At 37.3% G+C, this 27,262-nt stretch overlaps 1 protein-coding gene across 3 annotated transcripts in view; it reads left to right on the top strand.

Annotated features, from left to right (window-relative positions):
• Window positions 1-25,537, top strand: part of LOC145294155 (protein FAM200B-like) — a 29,789-nt gene extending 4,252 nt beyond the window's left edge. The window contains exons 2-3 of one of the 3 annotated variants that reach the window (XR_013869838.1): window positions 9,036-9,259; window positions 11,081-12,043. Coding sequence is in view for 1 of the 3 variants with exons in the window: in XM_080141263.1 (XP_079997389.1) it covers window positions 9,047-9,259; window positions 11,081-11,313 (446 nt within the window). In the remaining 2 variants the exon portion in view is untranslated. Of the gene's footprint in view, window positions 1-9,035; window positions 9,260-11,080; window positions 12,044-24,015 lie in introns of those variants that run through there. The other 2 variants (XM_080141263.1, XR_013869837.1) reach the window with 2 other exon arrangements.
• The last annotated feature ends 1,725 nt before the right edge of the window (window positions 25,538-27,262 follow it).

Raw genomic sequence — 27,262 nt, 5'->3', positions numbered from 1 at the left:
GGCATCATTTTTCGGACGAAGCCAGCATGCATCTTCCACAACAACACCTAGTTGCTCCAACACGACACCTGTAGCCAACGAACTTGCGTCAACCCATGCATTTAGTTCGTTTCCAGACACTTGCCACTCACCCCGGGCAGGGTCATTCCTATGCACTCTGGACAACATTTCAGCCATCATTTGTTGGAGAGAATCATCATCCGCAACATCGTCCCATCCTTTTGTTACTGTAGTCACTCGTCTTTTCACCACTCCTGTTGCCGATCGGAGCCATCCACAGACAGGTAGATGTCCTACCAATTTACCACAGATAGAAAACACAGTACGTCTTGTTAATACATTGGGTAACTTTGGAAGTGGGCTCCCTCGTTTCCATCGCAACGTATTGCCCTCCTCCCAGACCTCGAGGCCTAGCACGGGCACTCCATCCTTTAGGCGCTTAGGGTCTTTGCTTCTTAACCCAAACGCTTTCAGTTTTATTCGAACTGCATCCGCAGACATTATGTCCTCATTAACATAGATGTCATCTATGTAGGCTGAAGCAGCTTTTGCTGTGGTCTCATCCTGCATCAAAACAGTTTTAATAATGGTTGTCATAATCAAGGGTGCTACGTTTAGGCCAAAACCCAAACGTGTCAAACAATATAGTTTTCCCTTGAGTAGTACTGTCTGAAACGGCCATAATGACTCATGGACACGTATCTGCAGGTAGGCCCTCTTTAGATCCAGAAGTGCTACATTGCTCCCTTTTTGACGCCACTCTCTCAGTTTAGCAGCGCACACATCTGCGTTTCCGGTAAACGCATCAACATGCCGATTCAACTCTCGGTAATCCATTACGGGACGAATTTTTTCTTTGGTAGGTTGTTCAACAGCCATGAGCGGAATTAATCCCTTGGGTGGTCCCAGACGTTCCTGTGGGTATGGTATTAACCAACCGTTGTCAATCCACATCTGAAGTTCTTCTTCATATGCGGCCCTATTCTTGGTAGAAACTGCATACTCTGGAATCGTGTTGCACAGCCGATCTGGTTCCTGGCCCATGGCCCATTTCCACTTTGCAGTCCACACCCTTTCGTTGTCATCAAATGTAGCACAGAAGTCCTTTTCTTCAATCGACATGGCTGCACAGACGTCTTTCCCTTCTCCAAGCCTGATACCTCTAGCTGCTGTGATTGTAACGCCTCCTAGTGCTTGTATTGCATCAATTCCAAGCAACATGTCGTAGCCAAGGGGTTTCTCCTGCATCACCAGAACGTCAACTTTAGCTGTGTCACCCTTCTCAGTGCAGATTGTGACTGTCCCTTCACCACAACATACCCGTGATAAGCCATTGATGGTCATAACGCCAACTGGGTTCCTCCGCCACACCGGACAGCAATGGGCACTAACTATAGACCGGGAACACCCCGTGTCTATAAGTGCTGAACACTGCACATCATCAAGTTTAACGCTAATGACAGGCAATCCTGTGTTTATTGGTTGGCAGGGGGCAAGGGTAGCGATAGTACCTTGCCCCCAACTTCGTTTCCCGAACAGTTGCGAGATATGTGCCCAAACTTATTGCAGCGATAGCATTGCACTGGTCTCTTTGATTGTGGATATACACCTCTCCTATCACTCCGGCACTCTTTAGCAAAATGATTGGCCTCCCCACATTTATAGCACACTGGGGTGGCATGCTTATTACTATCTGGAAAAGAGTCCACATTGCCTCCATGACGAAAACGAGCTGCTGCTGCAATTGGTTCCTGTTCCTTACAGATGTTTCGAGCTCGGGCCAATAACTCATCAGTTGACAATTCATCGATTCTTGATGATGCCCGCAACAGTTTACTGACCTCCTCGGGTAGGCCTACCAAAAAAGCACAGCTTAATATTTTATCGTTGACCCCACCAAACGGTACAGATAATTTTCGCAGGTCGGCTAGGTACACGTCGACTGTTTCCTTGGGTTGAAGTGTCCGGCTCGTGAACTGTTGCCACGCAACAAATGGATCTGTACCAAACGCTGTATACAGGCTCTGCTTGATTTCATCCCAGTCTGGTTCATCCCCGAGTTGTTGGTAGACTGCATAGGCCCCTCCGGTTAGCCTCAAAGGGATAACTGTGGCTGGTTCTTTAATTTTGCACAGTTTACAGATTTTCTCTGCCTTTTCAATCCATTCAACGACAGCCGGTCCAGTGGTAGATCCGTCGAACTCGGGTATTAAGCGAATGTCGAATCTGTCCATTGTTAGTAACCGCACACCAAGCGCCGAAATAGCTTAAAACCAACACAAAGTCAAGTATCTGCAGAATGTCTTCTTGGTTCCTCCTCTTCTCTTTTCTCTCTCCCAACAATCGAACACAGCATATAATAACAAAACTCTAAAGCACGTCTGACAGCACTGACTTCTGCCAACAGTCTGCCCCCCCCCCTCTTAACAACACAGGCTTTTTATATCGCAAAATCGTTCACCTCTATTTGCATATTCTTCTAACTCACGTGATCACTACTCTATAAATAAGAGTCTTGACCATTTCTTTTCTTTCTTTTTATTTATTTTTGGTGACCGACCCGCACGTGGTCTATCCAGGTAAGTCACGCATTTCTCCACATTTAATGCCATATCGATCCTGTTAAGTCACATTCAATGCTGCTAAGACTAAGCGTGTTTCCTTCAATAACTACAAGAAACCTTCTCTACCACCAATAGCAATGGCCAAGAACACATTGCCTGAAAGTACTTCTTTTAAACTCCTCGGCCTAATGTTTACAGGGAATATGAACTGGAATAGATACATTGAGAGCATTGCCAAGGCTGCTGCAAGGAAGGTTGGCTCCCTCTACCGTGCTAGAAAACTACTTATGCCTGAAAGTATCTTATACATCTATAAGGCCACCATTCGCCCATGTATGGAGTACTGTTGTCACATCTGGGCTGGTGCATCTGCTGCTTGTCTCTCGCTCCTGGACAGGGTTCAAAAGAGAGTCGCCAACCTGATAGGTCCTGAACTGTCTTCTAGGCTTCAGCCTCTGTCCCATCGACGAGATGTTGCATCCCTCTGCCTGTTCTACAAATACTTTAATGGTGAATGCTCTGACGAACTGCAAACACTTGTACCTCCCCGACGTAACTACCCCCGACAAACCCGACAAGCTACTAAGTCTCATCCCTTTACAGTAGAGATCCCTAGGTGCAAGAAAGCCTTTTACTCCAATAGTTTCTTTCCCAGAACTGCGGGTCTTTGGAACTCCCTTCCGGGATTCTGCTTTCCCAACTGCACTGATATGCAGAAGTTCAAGTATAATGTTAACAAACATCTTTCTACTCATCTCCCTTCATAATGACCCTGCTAATTAAGTCCCTGATTGTAGCCCCCTGCTTCAAAGTGGCACTGTGCCTTGTTTGGGGTGAAAATTGAATATAAAACAAATTGAATAAAAAAAATCATCAGTCTATCAACCTGCTAGATAAAAAAGTAATAATAAAAAAAAACAAAAACAACAAAGTGACTCAGTAACATGCAACAACAGTCTTCAACAATTCTTGTAACCATCTGTCTGTGTTCTCCTTATGGCTTCCTTTTATGTAGTTGAACGGCAAGATTTTGCATACTTTTGCAAGACCACTTAGTTATAAAAGTTGTGGGTGCCACCATCTTGAGTCTTTCTTCTGTCCCTCCGACAGCTTGATTCCACATGACACACACACGTGCAGATGCTTTAATGATAAGCCACAATTTTCCCTACATTAGATATCAGTGATAATGAGGCAATATGGAAATGAATACCAATCTGGTGAAGTGAGGATTGGTATTTAGTTAAGAAATCAGAGCTGAATGACAGAGCAAGCATGATGGCAACTTTATTCAGATGAATGTGCTGGTAAGGGTTATATCTGGTCCCAGGCAATCCAAGGCGAATAGTATCTATGGTACTATAGCATCCCCCTGTTTAGTTGTATATGTATATTTATTGTCTGTTTTGTCTTTGATTTATAGTGTGTGATGGTATTATGATCTATGGAATAAGATAAGTCTTAGTACGCAAGGATGTTGTTACAGTTCTGTCTGATTTACTTTGAAATGGACCATATTTTTTTGTCTAGTGTAGTTCTGGTGATGTTGAGTTTGATAATTACGTTTCCAACATCAATCTCTCTTGGTCTTATAGTGTCCTAAATAATGTCAGATTCAGGGATATCAAAGTGAACCATTTCTGTCATTGGAATTGATATGCCACTCAAATGAATGTGATTGCGATGGAGTCTAGTTCCATTGAGCGGCTGATCGATATAGCCTCTAGGTCCTTCGTCATTCCTGATGATGGTTTCAGGGTGTCATGTGTTGATGAATTTATTTAGTACCTGTATACACTGACCTGGGAATGATAGTGATAATTTTCTGGTTCCAGGATTGGTTTTCTTGCTTGCTGATCTCTCATGAAATGCGATATTCTTCCTTTCTTGGTCCTGATCAGCTGGGTGAAGTGGTTTGTCTTCCAAAATGTATTTCAGCTCCAAAAAGTATTTCAGCTGGTAATTGTAGTGTGCTGTTTATTATTGTTGTCCTAATTGTAGCAGAGCAAGCTGGATGTCAATTCTCTCTTTTTTGCATTTTTTTTATTGTTGATATAATGTCTTACATGTCTCTCTATGAAGCCATTGCTTCTGGCATAGTGAGGTGAGCTTGTGATGTACCTGATGCCCTTTGTACTCTGAGACCTTTGTTCATTATGATTTCATTTGGATGGCTACAAAGCAAGGTATAATATTTCATTTTATCTGCCACTGCTTTGCTGGTTACTGGTGTTGGTAATTCATTGACAATTGGTTACTTTGAGTACCTGACAATAGTGAGCAGGAATTGCTGCCCATCAATCTCAAATAGGTAATGCAATAAACTTCCAAGGCTGGAATGTTGTGTCAGTGCAGTGGTTCATACCTATGCACATGTTGGTGGTTTTGGCAAAGTGTGCACAACTTTCACATCCTTTTAATATCTTTGTTGATATTTACCTGATACACACTTTCTCTCAGAAGTTGGCATGTTTTCTCTATATCTGGATGAGTTTGGTGCTACTAGTATTAGATGTCTTCTCCCATGGAGTCAAGGATGAGTACTTGGTTGTCCTTTAAGAGCATTTTAGATTCAGCTGCAAGTTCATCATCAAAGAACCAATATGATCTGATCTCAGCAGGTAATTCATTGATATTATCTGGCCATCCCTGGTATATGATCTTCTTAACAAGATTCATGGTTGGGTCCTTTGATGTTTCATTTCGAAGCATTTTCTACTTTTGAAATTAAAAAATTTTTTTTTTTACATAGGCATCATCACTTATCAAGGCCAAGAGGCCACTCGAGGATAAGGGTTAAAGAGTGTACAGTAGAAATTGAACAATATAGTAACCGTTAGTAATGGAGATTCGGTAAATTTGTTAACTTCTATGGAACGGCTCATCAAAAACTTGTTTATGTTAGACTTAAAGACAACCATATTGTAGTCAGCTGGAAAGCAGAAAAACGGAAGACAATTCCATAGGCGTGAAAGAAAGAAGCTTTGCTCATGGAATCTATGCTTAGGTTTAGGCACAGATAAAGAGTGGTGGAAACTAGTGATAGCGTTTTCTGGTAGACAGGTGTTTCTTGTGAAAGTTTGGCGAGGGAGGGCCATAGAATTGAGCTCAGCCGAGCACCTGCCATGAAAATAACGATAAAGCAGCAACATCTCTTCTGTGAGAAAGAGGTTGCAGGGAAGAGAAAAGGACATCCCCTACAAGCCTACGAAGTCTATTTTGAACTCTATCAAGGCAGGCCAAGTCCTTTTTAGCAGATCCTGCCCTGATGTGGCAACAGTACTCCATCCTTGGATGTATCTGGCTCTTATATAGATAGAGAATTGCATCAGCAGTGAGATATCTACTGGATCGATAGAAGGATCCCACCATTTTCCAGCGGCCTTGGAAATGGATTTAAGGTCAAGCCCAAAAGCTTGTCAAAACTTGAAGCCTCCCAAGATGAGAGCCATTCATTTCAACTGATGCCAGATAGGGATCAGAGCATTGATGATGTAAAGATAAAAGCTTGGTTTTAGATGCATTAAAAGTAACAAGCCACCTCTTCCCCATTGTACCACTTGCTCAAGATCAGAGGAGAGAGAATCAGAGAGAACTTGGTCATTTACGGTCTTAGATGTGCTACCATAGATAGTAGTATCATCAGCATAGATGTCTATGACTAATGTAAGGATGTGATTTGGTAGATCATTAATATAGATCAGAAAGAGAGTTGGGCCCAAGATGGACCCCTGAGGGACTCCAGCATTAATACTAAGAGCTTCTGATTTCTGCCCATCAACCACTCCTCTTATGAATCTATCAGAGAGAAATGATTTAATAATTGAGAAGACATTTCCAGCTATACCATAGCTGGAGATCTTGTGAAGTAAACCTTTATGCCATACTCTATCAAAGGCCTTTGATATATCAAGTACAATTGCCTTAGAAAGGTAGCCTCCGTCGAGAGATTCGCTAATCCTATGAGATATCTGTAACCACATCTGTTGTAGGTCTAGCAGAACGGAAACCATATTGCGTGTCACTAAGAAGGTTATTTTTGTTGAGATGGTTGATTACTTCTCTATTCAACACAGATTCCAGCAACTTCCTCATGATGCACAGGAGACTTATTGGCCTGTACTATGAGGAAGATGAGCGATCACCTGAATTCTTAAATACAGGGCATACTGATGAGATTTTCCAGGGTGAAAGCAATTCTCCTTAAGACAACGTTTAAAAAGTTTTGTAAAGATGGGCGCAAGTTCTGGTTGAAGTCTTTTGAGTACTATAATTGGAATACCATCAGGGCTGGTTGCTTTACTGGAATCAAGGTTTTTGATTAGCTTGACATCACGTACAGATATTTGTATATCACATAGCATATTTTCTGATACAGGAGGAAATATTGGAGGTTGGAAGCCTTGGTTGAAAAGGGTAGAATTAGCTGCAAAATTCTTGGCAAAGAGTTTGGCTTTGTCTGATGCTGACGAAATTACATCAGGTCCATTTATGAGAGTTGGGATAGAGCACACGCTTCTGTTCAGGATTCTGTTTGCTATTTGCCAAAACTGAGTGGAACCAAGCCACTGCTCAGCTACTTTGGACTTGACGGACTGAACATACAAGTCTCTTGCGTTCTTTATTATTTTTTTACAGTGGTTGCTGGCAGTTCTGAAAGCGACTTTAGTCTCAGTACATCTATTATGTTGGAAACAATGAAAAAAGTGATTTCTATGCACAATGGCAGCAGCACATTCCGGAGAGAACCACGGCTGGCTGTTAGGTTTTTGCTGGAATTTTTTCAAGGGTATGAAACGGTCTATACCTACAATTAACCATTCTGTCAGGTCTGATACTATAGAGAACACATCCTTTTTAAACATGGAACACAGAGGTAGATCTGATATAAATGTGCGGAAGCTATCCCAGTCAGCCATAGAGTATTGATATACTGTACGATGGAGAGGTACATCTGGGGACTTATTACAATTCATTTTTATCTTAACTGATACAACTGAGTGGTCAGAAGATCCAAGTGGAGACAGAACAGAAGCTGAACATAGTTCAGGGCAAGTTGTGAGAAAGAGGTCTAGGAGACTTGCATACTGGCCGTCAATATCGGGAACACACGTAGGTTCGTGAACAATCTGAGTGAGGTCATAAGCAATAGAGAAATCATGATAGAACCTGCCCTCCTCATTGGTCTTGTTTGAGTGAGTTAACCATTCCACATTGTGAACATTGAAGTCTCCACAGACATGAATTTTAGCTGAAGGATATCAGAATGGGCGTGCTCAATTTTCTCAGATATGCTTTTAAAGATAGTAACTCCGCTGTTGTGGGGGCGATAGAGAGAAAATATAAATGCAGTAGTTTCAGTGTTCATGCTATACATCTTCTTATTTAGCTCAATTGGTTTACTGTTTTCAGGGTTAGACAATCAATTTAGGGTGTTGGCAAGGATACTTTTGCTACCTAATCTGTATATTACTCGGTAAAGGTAGTCCTGGAGATTCAATAGCATTCACTGTAGCCAGTCTGGTGCCGAATTCAATGGTAAGGCACATATTGTAACCAGTGACTTATGGTCTGTGATAATGGAAAAAGCTTTTCCATAGAGGTAAGTGTGGTGTCATTGAATACCATGCACAATTGCCAACATCTCTCATTCTATGTTGCTGTATCTAGTTTGTGTATCAGTTAATGTTTTGGATACAAATATAACTGGTTTTCCTTCTTGGATCAGTACCACTCCCAGATTGTTCCGCAAAGCATTCACTTCCAGTGATGTGGGTTAGTCAGATCGTAAGATGAAAGGCATGTGTCATCAGTAATCATTTCCTTGAGCTGGTTGTAGCATTTTTTAGGTCAACGTTCCAAATCTATGGTGCTTGTGCAATGGGTGAACTCTTTCAAGGAAGTTTGGAGTATATGAGGAAAGGTAATTTAGCATACTTAGAAAACTTACTTCTCCTTTGTTTTGTGAGTTTGGCATTTGATTGATGTGGTGCAACTTATCTGGGTCTGATTTAATTCCAGCAGAGTTGTATATGTTTCCAAGAATTGATTTATAACACACTTCTTGCTGTTGAATACAAGTTCAGTTTTGGCTGCTCAAGCCATGTATGCCATCAGCGTAGGGTGAAAATTCTGACTTTTAATGAGATGTAAAAGAGGTGGGCATGATTTTTGGATATCATATGCATAAAATCATAAGTAACATGGAAAATTTTTTCACGCACAAGGTTTTGATGCATTAATAAATTTTAATTTTAGTCTATAAAAAAATGCTAACTATTAAATTGCATTTGTACAAAAAAGTAGCCAATCAGATTATGTCTTTCATTTACTGCTTACAATCAACCAATCACAATCATCATAGCGTGAGTTAAAAATTCAATATGGCTGCTTCCAATGAATAAGAAATGTTTGTAAACAAAGACAAAAAAGAATGCATTATGTGCATATTTCTAAGACATTGAATATTAGATCTTTTTCAGCAAGGACATGGACACACTTTCTAGAATATGTTAAAAACTGGAGAGTTTTAGATGGCCCACAAGCAGAAATTGCAATAAACTTTATATGTGATTCAAGTGTCATACCACTTCGTATTGGGTTTCATCAAAACTGTTATGCACATTCCACGGATTATCAGAAAATTGAAAGAATTAAGAAAAAACTAGAAAAGAATACTCATGACATTTTTGAAGGTAAGTTTAAGTTTTTAATTATATTGATTTTTATTGATACACATTTTGGAAAAGATAATATTTTCTTATACTACCGTCAAAACATTGAGATTTTACTCTTTTAGACAATTATGTGTGAATTGGACACCATGAAGATAGTAGAAAAAGTGAGTTTGGAGTGACGTTTCATATGTAAATTTAACGAAAAATCATCCTCCATTTTGTGGAAGCTGTTTATTATTTTTTACCACTAACCCTAAGTCTGTGTGTCAAGATTGTAAAATCACACGTAATCGTATAAAATTTAGTCTCGACAATAACTTAAAAATAAAAAATTATACAAATTATTATTAGAAACTGACCCAATAAATATCACGGTAACATTTATTGGATGGGTTTGTAACAGTATTTTTTATTCTGAAGTCATTGTCGAGACTACAAAGATTTATGAGCAAGATCACACATTTTTCTTGTTCTCGTGTAATGCTCGGCACTAATAGTTTTTTGAAGCCAATAAGCATATAAAAGTAAGTAAGACATTAAAAATTTACCCAGCTAGGTAGAAGAATAACTTATTTTGCCTTTGGTAACATTTATTTGTTATATATTTGTTTTTGGCCACTTTTTCAAATCTGTGAATTGTAAAACATTAACTGAAACAAAACTTCCCACATATCGATAAGTTATATATACAATACATTTATTTCATGGAAAATACAAATCCAACCTTAAGTAAATTTGCGCTTTCAGTTTTAGGTGATATAATTGACATTTGGTAAGCAGTTAATCCACATTTTCCGCTGAAAAATCATAACATTTCTTCTTTTAGACATGTGTCTATTTGGTTTGCATTTTAATACATAATTATTAGGAAACAGAAAAATATCTTTAATTTTTCATGTTTTGTTTATAAATCTGTTTCAAAATTTTTCTATGAATTTGAAACTAACAGTATCTATGATCAATAAAAGTTTTAGAGGGGGGTTAATTGATAATTTTAGTTTATAAAAATGATTTCCTTATATATTGCAAGCACATGTTATGTTGTTAGCATTAATTTCATTGGTAATCAATTATATTTACCTTTGAGAGTTTTATTACTAGTATCACTCAATATATTCAAATGAAGATTATATGAAATGGGGGAGGGGCTAGGGGGAATTAATTTTTCAATGTTAGTTTTAGTATACTTCATTCCTTTTTACTGAAATAAATAATCTAACAAATTTGTCTTGACTGGAATTGTATTCAGGCAAGATTATATCAAACTGTATAAAAAGCAAGGGTTTTTCAGTGCATTTAATTAGACAATCTTTAAAATTAAATACTCATGCAACCATAAAAGATAGAAATCTAATTTTTGGTTTAGTACTCCCCATACCAGTACACAACTTTCCCTGCATAGAAGTTTTGGATTTTCCAGAAAAAGTTAAAAATTGACCTACCTTGTATACATCCAGTTTGTAAGCATGTTTAAAGTTCCTTTTTCTTAATTTCCATTTTGTAATTCTACCTATATCAATAATTGAATTATCAGATGAACAACAATAGCTTTTCAGTTATAATATTTCATCAATCATGTAAACCATCTTTTTGCAACACTCAATTTATTTCGCATTTTTGATCAATGATAACCTATATATGTATGGTGGTTTTAAGCTCTCCAATCTCTATATTAAATATCCCAGGCATAACTTATTGAGCCTTTTGCACCTCTCTATACAACTGTGTTTTTAAAGCTATATATGCATGTTTCATACATTTTTTTGCCTGATCTCAATCATAGTTTCTAATCATTACTCCATTTTCTGCCTCTAAAAACAATTTGCATTTTTTCTCCAGGAATAACCATGGCAACCCCAGGAGCATTGAAAAAGAAGTGTAGGCAATACTCTGTGGAGTACTTGAAGCATGGATTTATACAATCACTGACCAATCCACAACAAACCATGTGCATGCTTTGTGAGAAAAACTTTCCTAATGAAGCAATGAAGCCGTCTAGGCTCCTCGAACATTTACAGAAAATTCATCCCGATAAATCTGCTAAAACACTAGCGTTCTTTCAATTTCTTTGAGATTAATTTTTGCAGTGAAAAACAATGAATATGTTTATTTCCTCATCAAAAATTCAGATGACTATTTGAAGGCTTCTTACAACATTTCTTTGCTGATAGCAAAACTGGCAAGCCTCAGTTGGAAAAGAACTAATTTTGCCTGCAGTTAAAGAGGTTACTAAAGCAGTCTTGCACAAATCTCCTGAACAAGTCATAAAATTGATTCCTCTCAGTGACAACTCAGTTCAATGAAGAGTTGACGAAATGGCTGAAAATGTCGAAGAGACCCTCAGTTAGATGTTGACAACTGAGTTCAGTTTGCAATTGGACAAATTTACTATTTCGGGAAGCGAATCGCTATGTCTCGCATATGTACGCTTCATCAAGGGTGGGTCTCTGTGTCAAGAATTATTGTTTGTACATCTGGAAACAGATACCAAAGGGGAATCAGTTTGTGAATGAATAATCAACCAATTCTTATGACATTTAACATTACTGTCGTTTTGGTGTTCATTGGAAGAGTGGAGTGCGCTGGTATTTTGGTCCAGCGTTGAAGGGGGCGGTGGCAAAATAAGTTTGAAAACCACTGCACTAAAGCATTTGAGGTATTTGCTAAATTAGTTCAAATGCAAATTATTGAAAACAAGGAAATCATGAAACTCAAAAAAATTGAAAGACTTGTTTGTCAAACAGATTAATGAAATGCATAGAGTTGATGCACATTTATATAAAACTGGATATTTAAAAGAAAGGCTAATTAAAAAGTTTCCTCATCTCTACTTCATTACTCCTAAAATGAGATTACAAGGTGACATCCTTTATGCAAATAATATAACAGTGTCTTCTCTTGTAGAGAAAAAGACCGTACTCCATATGGAAACACATACAACTCCAAGTGAAACAGACTCATCAGAAAATCACACAAACTTGCAGTCAAAACAACAAACAAGTCATATAGACGCAGATTTCTCCTATGGATCTGAGAAACATTATTAGCCAAATGAAACCTCCTTTGTTATGGCCACCAACAGCAGAAACATTAACTTTACAAGAGTTTGAAAAGGCAGTACCTTATGTTTTATTTAATTTTCTTGCATGGATAGTTGCCGTATCTGGAGGCATGTTTATTTACGTGAAAATGCATTCTGAATTGTTTCACTTGGGGATTGAGGTGCTGGCTTGGTGGTGCAGCGACAAGACCTGATGTGATCCTGGTAACGATGAACCAACCGGCCATCCTGCAATCTGATTAGAAAGGATAAGGGAGATACTCTTTCCAGAATGTGACCAGCCAATCACATGGGTCCAGAACCAAAGTTCTGTACAAATACTGCTTGATCTTCATCAAATGAACGCATCTGGGCAGATTTGTCATGGTGAAACTTTTGACTTTCTTGGTTGTTATATACAACACTTGAGGTAGCGGGCTTCATGCGATTCAGGTTGGTACGCAATCTTCGTCTCATCAACAACTGCCGGGGTAGATCCCATTGTTGTGTGAGGTATTTTCTGGTATGTGAGCAGAAAATAGGATATTTTTGTTTCCAGAGTTCCCCCCAACATCTTTTTTATACTGTTTTTAACTAGCCCAACTGAGTGTTCTGCTAGACCATTTGATGCCTGATGGTGTGAACTGACAAATTTTTGTCTGATACCATTCCATTTTGTGAACTCTGCAAATTCTGAACTGGTGAAGCATGGGCCATTATCACTGACAATAATGTACGAGAGACTGAGTAGCAAAACAGCGCCTCGACCTTTCAATTGTGGTGGCTGAAGTAGCTGCACTTGTTGTGTAGACATCGACCCATTTTGAGTGTGCATCTCTAATGACAAGCAGGTATTGGCCATTGTAATTAGCATAATCAATGTGAACCTGTTGCTAAGATTCAGTTGGCCATTCCCAGGAGTGTAGTGATGCCTTAGCAGGAAAGCCTCTGGAGCATTGACAAGGGTAACAGTTGTTCACCTTTTCTTTGATGTTGACATCTGTCCCAGGCCACCATACATAGGTCCGGGCGAGGGCCTTCATCTTGACTATGCCAAAGTGGCATTGGTGAAGCGCATCCAACACTCTGCCTGAGATGGTGGGGAATTACCACTCGTGAACCCCACAGCAGGCATCCCTTTTCAACACTTAGTTCGTTTTTACAAGTGAGAAAGAGTAGATATGGAACATCATGTGGGAGATTGCATCCTCCATGTTCTGTGGCTTGAACAACCTTAGAGAGGATGGGGTCTTTGCGTGTATGAGCACAGATATCAGTCGAGTCAACGGTGGAATTGTCCAGGTAATCCATGATATGTATAATACAGTCTGGTGTTGGTACATCTAATGCTTCCTGTAGGGGAAGACAACTCCTTGCGTCAGCAGTGACGATGTGTGAACCAGGCCTATATTCTATTGTGTAGTCGTAAGCACTCATCAACAGTGACCAACGTATTATTCTTGGTGGCAGGCTGTTCAATGTTGGCTTTGTTGGGCTAAAGAGGCTGATGAGTGGCTTATGATATCGAATGCACATCCAAATAAGTATTGATGAAACTTTTTAATCCCAAAGATGATATTCAGTCCCTCTTTGTCCAACTGACTATAATTTTTCTCAGCTGGTAACATTGTTCTCTAAGCAAAAGCAACAGGTTTCTCTGAACCGTCGGCAAAGATGTGCAACAAAACAGCCCCGACACCATAATGACTGGCGTCACAGGTCAGTACCAGTTCCTTCTATGAGTCATAGTGAGCCAAGACATTTGTGTTCTGCAATGCATCTTTGGCTCACTGAAAAGCTGTTGATTGGGTGGTGTCCACGTCCAAGAGACACTTTTCCTGAGTAGATAATAGAGGGGCTCAACTTATCAGCGACATTAGGGACATACCTAGCATAGAACTGGAATAAGCCCAAGAAAGCCTTAAGTTCAGTCTCATTGTGAGGGGCTGGTGCATCCTGGACAGCACGGATCTTTTCTGTTGTAGGGTGAAGGCCTTCCAAATCAATCCAATGACCTAAATAGGTTACGGAGGGTGCCATGAACTTGCACTTGTCCAGATGAATGCCCAGACCAATCCACTGTGAAAAATTTCCCCCACTCTATATCTATATCTGTGCCTAAATCAAAACGTGGATTCCATGAACAAAGCTTCTTTCTTAGAACTGCACGCCTGTGGAACTCTGTTCCGTCTGCCTGCTTCCCACCGGAATACAACTTGGATGTCTTCAAGTCCAATGTTAACAAATTCCTAATGAACCGCCTGCTTAAGTAAACACTTCATCAAATCTCCACACTAACGTAATGTACTTGCAATAACCCTTATCCCTGAGTGGCTTCCGGGCCTTGATAAGTGGTGATTACTGTGTAAAAAAAAAAAAAAAAAAAAAGAGACCAGATTCTGAGAGTTTCCTTAACACTCGGTCAAGAGTGATCAAGTGTTCCGCATCTGATGATTTGTAATTAGTATATCGTCCTGGTAGCATACAACATGTGGTTCATTTGCCAACAGATTATCCATACAGTGTTGATAGATACCAGGAGCTGACTTTACTCCAAAACTGAGGCGGTTGAACCTGTAGAGACCCCGTGGTGTATTGATTGTAAGGTACTGGTTTGAGTTTTCCTCTAACGGAACCTGCAGGAATGCTGATCTCAAATCAAGCTTGGTGAATTTCTTTCCCTGCGCCAAATTATCAATCCTGGGGATGGGGTACTGGTCGAGATTTGAACATTTGTTTATTGTAGTTTATAATCTCCACACAACCGTATTGTTTGGTCAGTTTTGAGAACTGCTACTATAGGGGCAGCCCATTCTGAGTATTGTGCTGGTTTGATAATACCCAGAGACTCCAGTTGATCCAGCTTTTTGTCAACCTTTTCACGCAATGCAAAGGGCATATGTCAAGCCTTGCAGAATATGGGCTTTGTTTTCAGGTCAACACTAAGTTTTGCCGTGAAACCCTTCAGTGTGCCCAACTCATCCTTGAAAACATTGAGGTATTTTGCAATAATGTCTTCAATTGAAGGTGTAGCGTTTACTGCTTTCAGCTGATGGATGTGTTTCCAGCTGAGTTGCACTACTCGTAGCCAGTTTCTATCAAGAAGTGCAGGGCCAGAACCAAGAACAATCACTAATGGCAAACAAAACTGTCAGCCATCATAGTCTACCGACACTTGACACTCACCATATGGCATGATACTTTCTCTCGTGTAGGTTGCTAGTTTCTGTGACATAGGCTTAACCATGAGTTTATCAGGTTTGCACCACAGGTTTTCAAATGAAACAGCAGCTCCGGTGTCAATCTCCATCTCGACATTGCAGCCATTTATGCCCACCAACACCATCAGGGGTTCGGTTTTGCTATTTACTGCCAGGTTAAACAGCCCATGCGCCAAGGCACAGTCACTGCCGGTATCTTCGTCTACTGGTTCTTCACTGTTGACCTTGTGGGTTCTCTGATTTCCAGCTCTGTCATTGTACTTCTGTACTTCTGGATCAAACAGGCTGGCGAAATGTGACCGGTTTTGTGACAAAAATTACATGTTGCCTCTTTGAAATGACAGGACTCAGGGTAATATTTTCCGGTACATCAGAAACATGTGTAACGAAAAAGTGTAAGGAAAAATTCAAGATGGCGCCCGACTCTCTCTTTAACACGGTAAGATATCCTCAACATGGCACAAGAAGCAACAGCCACACGATTCCCCAGCCAACTCAATCGTCACTCGCCCTTGTCTTTCCCCTCACCCGCTTTTATCGTCGTTCTAGGCCGGCTAAATTTGCATATTCCGAGAATTCGTGTGACTGCGAGACATCATACTTTACAAAAGACAGCGGCCGCCATCTTGGTCTTTCTTTTCTATTTTTGGTCGGTAATGCTGAGCTGGTCTCGAGGTATGTCTTTTTCCCCTCATCCGTCTCTCCCACGTACCCACCCAACACGCAAACACGCGGGCGCTTATCTCCTGGATGCACGTTACAACATGGTCTTTGTTTTTGTCTCCATAGCGGAGTAGGCTGTTCAACCTAGTTGACCTTCGTCTGTGGTGTAAAACTGGACGTTGAACAGGCTGCCATGTCACTAACATTCCTATATGCACTTTTCCAAGCAAGAACTATCTGTTGTGCGTAAGGAAATGTTAGTTTTTTTCCTGAAGGCAGTTACCGATGAATTCAGTCATCTACTAATCCAACAACGAGCGAATCTCTCAACATATTTCTATCGTATTTCCAAACTCACAAAACTTTGTAATTTTTTTTAAATGAGTAATAAAATCTGAAATGGACTGACCTTGTTGTTCGCAGCACATGTAAAAGTTGAATCGCTCAACAATTACAGATAGTGCTGGATTGCAGTGCTCTTTTAATGAGAGCGAGAGTTCCTTGTAGCTTTTGTCTCTTAAGCTATGCGGCATGATGAGATCTTTCAGCAGAGAAAATGTTTCCCCACTACAAACAGAAAGAAGGCCTTTTTCTTTTCTGGATCTTGTATTCCATTCACCTCGAAATAATACTCCAATCTTTCTGAATATGTGTCCCAATCACCTCCACACGGCGAGAATTCGTCAATCCTACCATAAGATGTCATATTTCAAAATGCGTGTGTGCAGGTAAAAATGTTGCAGGTTAATTTCTATTAAACGCGATGTTTTCAGAGAAAAAAAGTTTAAATAATGTTCCCCTATATGAGAAGTGATTTCATCCTCATCACCATGTAGTGTTTCTCACAGAGAACACAAATGCTGGGTTTGTTTGAGATTTTATTCAGCTGAGACTCTGCAGTAAGCATTTACATTCTGTTTTAGCCCGAGCCGGAAATCCCTGGTGTCTGGCTATTATAGTCCCCCGTGTACATATGTACATCACAGGGCATCTGAAGATGTATGTATTCAGAAAATAGTAGGCATATCTACATCTGTATACAAAAAGCTTTTTTCCATTTAACAGGACATTATATTCTTGGCTTCTAATGGACATATTAATGCCAAAACATTTACCACTTGGTATGGCTATACACTATCTGTCTGGATCCACTCAATTGATTGGCTTATTAAATGGTTTGGGACATTGTGTTTCTCATTCAGTTGTTTTAAATCACAATACAGCACTAGCTGAACTTGAGATGATATGGAGGAAAATTCTATTCCATTCATTATCCAGGCAGGTATTTCAACAACTTTGGTCTGGGATAATAATAATTTTGGGGAGGAAACCCTATCTGCACATGAAACTACCCACAACACAAATGGGATAATAATACAGAACAATGCATCAATGAAACCATGTTCCTCTAACATTTCAATAGAAGGACTCAAGAGAACAAGGAAAAGAACATTGAAGCCACCAGAAGTAAATCTGGTTTCATACCCTGGAGGAAGGAAGGATGGCCCACTGCCATTTGCTTAAGTCTGATCATATACTTTCTCTGCAAAATTCTATAAAACTTGATATAGCATACTATATCACAAAATTCAGCAGTGGGAATACATTACCATCTTGGACTGGAACCCTTGTGCAAAAATGAGGTTTCATCAAAATCTATTATAAGTTATTTACCTATAATTGGTATTAGCTCCACAGAAATGGATACAGTCTTTACACTTATACAAAAAAAGCATTGACATTGCAGATCAACTCAAGTTAGAGACTGTTGTCATTGTAATGGATCAAGCAATTTATTCAAAGGCACAGTTGATCAAATGGGGAAATCCATATTTTATGAAGAGATTAGTTATTCGACTTGATGCCTTTCATACAGCAATGTCCTTTCTTGGATGTTTGGGAAAGCATTTTCAAGATGCTGGTCTTCAAGATATTCTTATTGAATCAGAAGTTGCTGTAGGTTCAATAAATGGAGTTTTTACAGGAAGACACTACAACAGAGCAGTTAGAGCCCATAAATTAGTAGCTGAAGCAATACAGCATATGCATCTGACAACCTATTTAGAGAGTGTTCCTGAAGAAAAGGCAAAGTAAAAGTTGCATGTTAGAAAATTAAAGATGATAATCAGTCTGATGCTGATGATTGTAATGATGAAGTAGCATAAGTAGTGATCCATCTTAAATAAAACCATTTATGATTTTATTTACTAAAATGCTTTTTTTTGTTTAACTTTCATTAAACTTACAATAAATGATAGCTTCATTTTTTATTTTGCTTCAAACCTGTGTTTATAATTCATAGATTAAAGAAAAAAAGAAATGGGTTAAATTTCTTTATAAAAATTGATAAATATTGTATATTTTACAATTTGATGTGAATGAACCACCATGAAAATGACACAGTCAGAACGAATACTTCAGGTTAAAATGATATTGCTACATACAAAATATAGCAATAAATTTGTATTACTAATAATATTGTTGAAATGTAAATGCCTCTACATGAGAAATATAAAAATGGAACAAAAATATATTTTTCAAGTTATACATAAAACAGATTGAAGCAGTATCAAAGAAACTGTCTGAAAAAAGGCTTTTTTCACAAATATTCCCAACTTTGAAACCGAGTAAATATATTAAGTCCAATATTTATATATTAAAAATTGCAGAATTTAATTGGGAATAAAATGTGCTAAACAGATGTCTGTATACTTATTGGTTTGGGTGCTACTAGGGTTTAAGTAAGTCATCATCTTCTATTTGAATGATTATTGGCCATCTTTAAATATGATCGCTGTTCTCACTAATGTACAATATTTGTGTTTGTGAAAAAAAAAAAGAATTATGTTCATGAGTATTAGCATTCATTTGGCACCATTTTTTCTTTCACCACCACCGAGGTCACAGAATCAAAATCTAGAGGGATTTTGACCTTTGGGCCCATAGTCTAATGAGATTTTGCAAGATTTTGTCATGATTCTCATTATTTTGGTGAAATATCGCTACATCAGCAGCTATGCTAGTCACACCATCTAGAACTTCTAGAAATTGGTTAATTTTGGCTTGAAAGATCTTTAAGATATAGACCAAATAGTAGATGCTTCCAACATACTCATCCAAATTGCATCCTGCAGGTTGTCAACAGTTATGATTCCTTATCCAAGTGGACCAACTGGTATCCTGCCTTGGAATCAAGTTTACTGAACACCTTGGCTTTCACAAAGGCTGAGTTTTGCTCTGTCACTGTCAGTATTTTGTGCAGACATCTTTTGAAGCTGGTATTCAGTATCTGTGAGTCCATGCATATTCAAAGGAGCTGGTCTTTCTTTGTGCTCTCTGCAAAGTGGAGCACTAGTCTGTGTTCCTTAACTTTTCAGCGCACATCCTGTTCAAGGAGCCTGTTAATTTCTTCTTTTAATTTATTTTTAGGTGGATACTGCATTTGCATGGAGGGTCGATAAAACGTTCTACATCTTTCTTTAGTAGGAATTTAGTGGTCCCACTAAAATTTCCAATCCTATCAAACTGCTTGCGGTAATGTGACATAAGTTAACTGATAGGAGAAATAGGCATGTTTAAACACTTTTTAAAGGTGTCCACATGTATAGTTAATACCTTCAGCTGTCCACATGTTAGAAGCCCTACAACTGCAGGTCCTGGTACTTCTACAACGTAAAATGTATTTGTCCATTCTGAGTCCTTATACTGACATGGAAAGCTGATAGTTCCAAGACATCGAATTTGGTTACCTTTGTCAGTTTCACATGTGGGAAGGGTTGCAGAATGGAGAGGTCTTTTAGTGATATTCCATACATCTGTTGGAAAATTCTCAGAGAGAGTGTGTTGCCAGATGCTCGAGAATCAATTTTCATATGGAGAGTGTGGTGTGTTCTAATTTAGGTGAGGTGGTTTGATATTCATGGTCATGTAGGAGATGTCTCTGAGTTCCCTGTTTATACTATCCATGCATTTAACACTGATAGAGTGGAACTACTGTAGGCCATCATCTACATTACTTCCAGTATTGATGTGACTGATAATTTCCTTTTGTCTACTGTGTTTATATCTTCTTGGGAATTGGTGTTGGTGGTTGCGAAATTTGCTTCTGTGTTTTTTTTTTTTTCTGTGTTCGTTTGATTTAGTCTTTCTGTACCACCTTGCCCAATGTCCCTTGCTTCCACATGCAAAACACTCATTACTGTATGCTGGCACGGTGAAGGTTTATGGCATGTATCACAGTTCCCATGCTTCCCGTTTTGGCTAGTGTTCTATATTCTTTTTGTTTTTGGCTTTTTGAGCTCATCATTTTTGGTGGTAAGGGCTTCATACTTCTGGCCTTTAATCAGTACATTGATTATACTGTAACTTTTGGTTTGCTATTGAGCTCGTTCTTGAAAGCGTCATATGGTGTTGAAAATATGATGAGCTCTATAAGTCTCTCACTTAGTTTCTCATCTGTGAAGTCACATTTTTTGTGCTAACGTTCGGGTAATGTAGTTGTCTAATGATTCATTTGGCTTCCGATAGTATTATTTAAGGTGAATTTTGTGGATCCTAAAATTGGCATTCACTCTAAGTTAGTTTTTGAAGAAGTTCCATAGGTGCTCAGGTGACTTCTTTTGTTGATCTGTGATGCTACTAGCATTTAGGCATGTTAGACCTTAGTTCTCTATACCACGGTATATTTTCCTAGCTTGTCAGTTATTTCTTCATTTACTATGTATAGGGTTATTTTTTGTTAAAATAAGAATAATAAAGCGAGCATGATAGCAACTTTATTCAGGAGAGTGCGCTAGGCCAGTAAAGATTACATCTGGTCCCAGGCAATCCAAGGCAAATAGTATCTGTGGTACTAGAACATCTGGTAGCATTTACTCAAAGTGAAATGAAGTGGCTTCCTCCAAGTAAGTAAGTGTCATGGAAATATTAAATATACAAGAGGTCGGTCCCCAGTAGCAGTATATCCTGGTCAGAGGAGATGATCATAGGCTTTTGCAGTTCTTGCATATAGGTGTTGAGGTCCTCCTACATACAGTGCCTAGTATTCACAAATGGTCACTGATCCGGTACTGATCAGGCTCAATATTGCTTATTTTCAGTAATCTAATGAGAAACATTTTGAAAATGTGACTGTTTTATTGTAATGAATGTCAATACCTGTTACTTATTATTATACATCATATATCTTTAATTATTTATTATGTATAGTTTGCCTTTTCATGTCTACAATATTAAAACCAAATAAAAATTTAAGCAAATAATTATGTTCCGTTTTAAAAGTCAGTGCAAAAATGGATCATCAACAACTTAACTTTGAATAAATTGAAAACATTACAATGTATTATTAAGAGTGTTAAGCTTTTGGCTAGCTATGGGTTTTTTTATACCAATGAAAGATTCATCTTCAACAATCAGTCATGCTGGGTTGACCTTATTGTCTGTCCGGTTTAGGTATGATTGTGTGTATTCCTAATACATTCACTCTGCCAGACTTCACAGTCTCTTTAAGAAGGGATTAGTTTATGCTATTCGCCTGAGGCATCCCTCTTGAAGAATGATGACAAGGCTACTCAAGCATTTTTTGTAGATCATCTACTGTGTTGACTTCTCAAAACCACACCAAATCTTGTGTCTAACTTCCTAAGAGGTAAATAAATTCATAGTTATCTCAATAAAATCTAAGAATTTGGGATTCAGAGTGCTGACCTCAGGATAGCAACCTAGGCAAATTATTTTGTACAGTAATATTGGACAAATATCAATTATAATCAGATTCTTCTTAGTCAAAAGAAAGATCCAGGTTATCTTCAATGGATGTACTTCTAAACAATATGTCATTAATGGGGATATATGCTGTGGTCTCTCATTGGACAATTATTGTTCCTGATTTACATAACCAACCTTTCTGATCCAATTGTTTCTAAGGTGAGTATATTTACTAATGACACCACACTACATTCACAACATGCAGTCAAAACGGACACATAAACGCATTAGAAAATTACCTCCAATATATAACAAAATAGGGACATATATGACTGGTAATATTTAATGATAAGACTAAGCTCTTTTTCTTTAATCCTTTTCAACAACAGATAGCACCTTACTCGAGAATCCATCATTTAAATTCTTCAACCTAGCATTAACAGATAGCATTAATTGGATCAAATACATAAAAACATTGTCAAGGCTGCTGCATGGGTTCTACCATGCTAGAAAACTTCTTGCACCTATCAATATCATATTATCCTTTACAAAGGTATCATACGTCTATGCATGGTTTATTGTTGACACATCTTGGCAGGTACACCAAATAGTCTCCCTCTTAGACAAGATCAATAGAAAAGTTTCTAATCCAATAGGTCCAGTTCCTGTCTCATCAATGCAATGTTCCATACATGTGCTTTTTTTTCAAGTACTTTCATGGAATGTGCTCCAACAAACTTGCTATACTGGTGCTCTGTTGATGTAAATACCTCCTATATGACAATAATAAAATCCCAGCCCTTTACTATAGAGACCCCAAGTAATAGAAGGCTTTCATCTCTCATGCTGCCCACATTTGAAATTCCCCTTGCTTACTGTTTCCCAGACTATGCAAACTGAAAACATTTAAATGTAATGTGAAAAAACATATTGTGTGATAAACCTACACTTATGATCCTCAGTACAGTATGAGCCTTAATTCACAGTAACACCTTATGTATCAGTTGAAATGTGTCATCTTTGGGATACTTCAAAGTAAAAGAAAGATTAATATAACTATATATAGTTTATTATTGTAGATGAATGAATCAATATAGTTGTATTTATTGATAGTGTATATAATATTTATGTTCTTTTTATTTACAAATTTAAACTATATTAGCAAAAGATGAAATCCCCCAGTCTTTTGTCTATAATTTTACAAAATTTCTAGCTCATTTTTTGTGTGAAGCATATTGATCCATACTTTCTGAGAATTTTAACAAATTTTATTTGTTAGTTATTTTCTATACTTGTATCTCCTTTGCTACCCTCTCTACCTCTCTCTGTCGTTTGTTGATGTTCTCTTTAAAGTCATATAACTCTCCTTTATATATATATATATATATATATATATATATATATATATATATATATATATATATATATATATATATATATATATAATTATTTGCTTGATATGTGTTATCAGACTTGTATGTATCATGGTGGCAAAGGTGACAGAGTACTCACATGCAAGTGACTCTGGTTTTGAATCCTGACTGAATATATTCTACTCATGAGCTCAAAGGAGAGCAAAACTCTAATCTAAGACATCCAGTCTGTGGCTTTCATGCTTTGTATGAGCTGCAGATTGTTTGATTGTGAAAATAATTGTATATCATCACACATTTAAAAAAAAACTAAAGCAACATGCAGGTATTTCAATGTAATGCAAACAAACATTCTGCTACATAACTCTCCACTTATGATGCCCCTGTAACCATGGGCTTTAATTTATAGTAGTACCTTCTGTCTCGGTACCAATGAGCCTTGTTTGGGGAGAATAAAAGTAAAAAAATATTAATATAACTATTTAATTTATTATTATAGATAAACGAACCAATATGATTCAATTTATTGAAATGTGTAAATAATACATTTTGTTTACAGCTTTAAACCATTTTTAGCACAGGATGATTATAAAATCCGTCTTTTATTTTACAGAATTTCTGATTTATTTAGGTATGGGCCATAATTCACAATAGCTTTTCTGTCTCAGTGGCAATGTTTCTTGTTTTGAGGTAATTAAAGTACAACATATATTTTTACAGTCATCTAATTTATATTTTAAATATTTATGCTTTTATTACTTTTATTTACAGATTTTCACCAAGGATGCTTATGATATTCCACAAATTCTTGAGTCTGTAATTTTACACAATTTCTGACTCAATTTTATTTGAAGCATATTGATCCATATTTTCAAAGAAGATTTGTTTAACAAAGAAATGCAGAAACCTACCAATGAGATATCATTTCCTCATGGAAAGGGTGAGGCTTCATTATATTCTGAGTTGTCTTTTAGCAAGCACACACAAACACAAACACAAACATCTAAATCATATTCTTGCATCATTTGTCAATCTGAATTTTCTGAAATCTCTGAACTGAAAACTCACATGCAAACACACAAAGGAGAGAAACCATATTCTTGCATAGTTTGTAGATCTACGTTTTCTGATAACTCATGTCTGAAAATTCACATGCAAAAAATCCACCGAGGAGAAAAACCGTATATTTGTAACGTTTGTGGATCCAGATTTTCATGGAAATCCCACCTGAATATTCACATGCGGACACACACAGGTGAGAAACCATATTCTTGCAGAATCTGCGGAACTAGATTTGCACAGAATGCTCATCTGGAAATCCACACGCGAACACATACAGGTGAGAAGCCATATTCGTGTCATGTTTGTGGATCGGCATTTTCACAGAATTCTGTTCTGAAAATTCATTTTCGCAAACACACAGGAGAGAAGCCATATTCTTGTAAAGATTGTGGAATCGCATTTTCCGTGAATTCAAGTCTGATAAATCACAGTCGACGACACTCTGGGGAGAAGCCGTATTTGTGTAAAGTTTGTGGAACTTCTTTTTCTGTGAATTCGAGTTTGCAAAATCACATTCGCATTCACATCGGAGAGAAACCGTATTCTTGTAAAATCTGTGGATCAGCTTTTTACCAGAATGCAAAACTGAAACTTCATATGCGATCGCACACAGGTGAGAAACCATATTCATGTAAAATCTGTGGAAATACATTTTCGCTGAATTCCAGTTTGAAAAGGCACATGCAGGTACACACTTAATTACGCTTAAATTGAAGTGCAAGAGAGAGAAAAACAATTGCACTTAAAGGGACGGTTAGAATCTTGAAAGGATTTTTTTGTTTGGAATCTTCAAAATAGCAGCTAAAACAAAATGAAAAATTTATCTTTTTACAGCTGAGAAAACACATCAAAGTTAAAAGTGCTAATGATGTCAATGGTGAAAAGGAGGGCTATCAAGTTTTATTTAGATTACTAAACATCAGTTGTGTGCTACAAGAATGCTAAAAAGCAAAATAGTAAACTTGTGAAGTACCTACATCTGTATTTTAAAAATTTCTCATCGTAGAAGAAAAATCACCTGATTTTCCTGAATTTTAGAAATCACCCATAGGTGAAAAATTATATTCTTGTAAAGATTGTGAAATTTTGAGACACATGAGAACAGGTACACAACCTGGAAATGTATAATCTTAATTTCCTACATTTTCAGAGTTCCAGTTTTAAAATTGATACTTATTTTGGAATAACTTAATCTTAATTTTTGATTTTTATATAAAAGTGTTAAAGATCATTATTGTTCAACAATCTTTATCATCTGGGATGTTATTTTCACAACATTTTTTTTCACTGATATAACCTCTATCTTCATGTGTATCTTGTTGAACTCTGGAATTTTTATGCCACTCTGAGCGGTACCATTTATTTAATCCATTGGGCAGATTGTTTTTGTTCTGTGTGCATAGAAGTCTTTTATGTTTATTATATTCTTACTATATTTTTATTTTTTATTACATTCTTTGTATTGCTGTTTTATTATGTTCTAGGTATTGCCTTTCACTAGGATGGAGCCTTTAATCTTAAAAAGTCTCTCACTTAGAACTGATTATTGCTTAGTTCTGGGACTTGTTAGGGTTAGGATAACAATCTTCTTCTTGTCTTTGTTCTTTTTTCTTCCCAGCCCTTTCTGTTTCTTATCATTCTCCTCTTTTTACATGTCCTTTTTATTTATTTCTGTTTTTGTTTTTATTTTAGTCTCCTTTTGTCTTCTTCTATTCTGCTTTTTTATTTTTTTTTTCTCTTTTTCATCTTCATTTTTCTTACTTTTATTTTTTGCCTACATTTTGCATACTTTGTCATTGTATCCTCTTTCACTCATTTTTCATTCCTGACTTGTTTCATCAACTATTACATATGTCCAGCACTAAACTGACTTACAACTGATAACAATTTTTGTATATACATGTAATGTTAAGTTTGGCTAGTTAACTAATCAGATCCGTTGTTATTTATGGCCATGAGTTGATGTTTTCATTAATCAATGACAGAGCTTTTCTTAGACAAAGGTTCAACTAACTTCTATTTCTTCCTTCTTTTTCCAGTTCCCAAGAGAGATGACTCGTCTTTTTTATAAATAAAAAGTTGGTATTGTTTTAGCATGAAAGTGCTTGCAACATCTTTTCTTAACTAAAATAATATAACATCTAAAATAAAATTAAGAAAAAGTACTCATCGCAAAAGTGGGGATTCTATGTTGACGTAGCATGTTAGAAACTTTGTTCAAAAAATTTTTATTGATTTATTGAATTCCGCCTATATATCAAAACTTGTCTTTTGACAACTGATTGACTGATTGCTTTATGATTGTCCAGCTGTTACGTAGTTTACCATAAGATGCTGATTATGATTAGGTTGTAAACTGGATAAATACCTTATTTACAATTAAAAAAACAAATAGGAATTTTCATTTGATTTCTATTATTCAGTTGCACTATGTACTTGTACATACATTATTTTCTTATGTAATCATTGTCTTTGTAAGATAAAACACACAGATTTACAAAAATACAATGTTTTTCTTGTTAATATTTTAATAATAGCTTATTAGTTAATAAGTAAAGCCCTGAAGTAAAGTTTTTTTCATAAGTTATTTTTCTTGTAAGGTTTCAGTTGACAACTTGATAGATAGAATGTTGGTACTGACAAGTACACTTGAAAAAATAATAGCATCTTTAAGGTGAGATTCTGTGCTGAGACAGATGCAATGTGAAAGAATACTAACACATATGGTTCTAATTGTTTACCTTCTTTGTTTCTTTAATTCGTTTCAGTATGCTTTCTTCTCCATTTCCTAAAGCTATCAACTTTTAACATGAAGGGGCTAAATCATAAAGTTTCAGCCTATGGAAATCTTTGGAAACTTCAAAAAGTACTATTTATACACGGATGTAATATGCTAGCGCAAAGTTGGAAACCTCTATAAAGCAAGGCAACAAAAAGCCAAAGCTAGAGAGATCCT

The sequence above is a fragment of the Euprymna scolopes genome, chromosome 15, assembly GCF_053919585.1.
Source record: "Euprymna scolopes isolate OS-2025 chromosome 15, ASM5391958v1, whole genome shotgun sequence".
NCBI lineage: Eukaryota > Metazoa > Mollusca > Cephalopoda > Sepiida > Sepiolidae > Euprymna > Euprymna scolopes.
The sequence above is the reverse complement of the archived record's forward strand: the minus strand, read 5'-3'. Positions and strand labels throughout refer to the sequence as shown.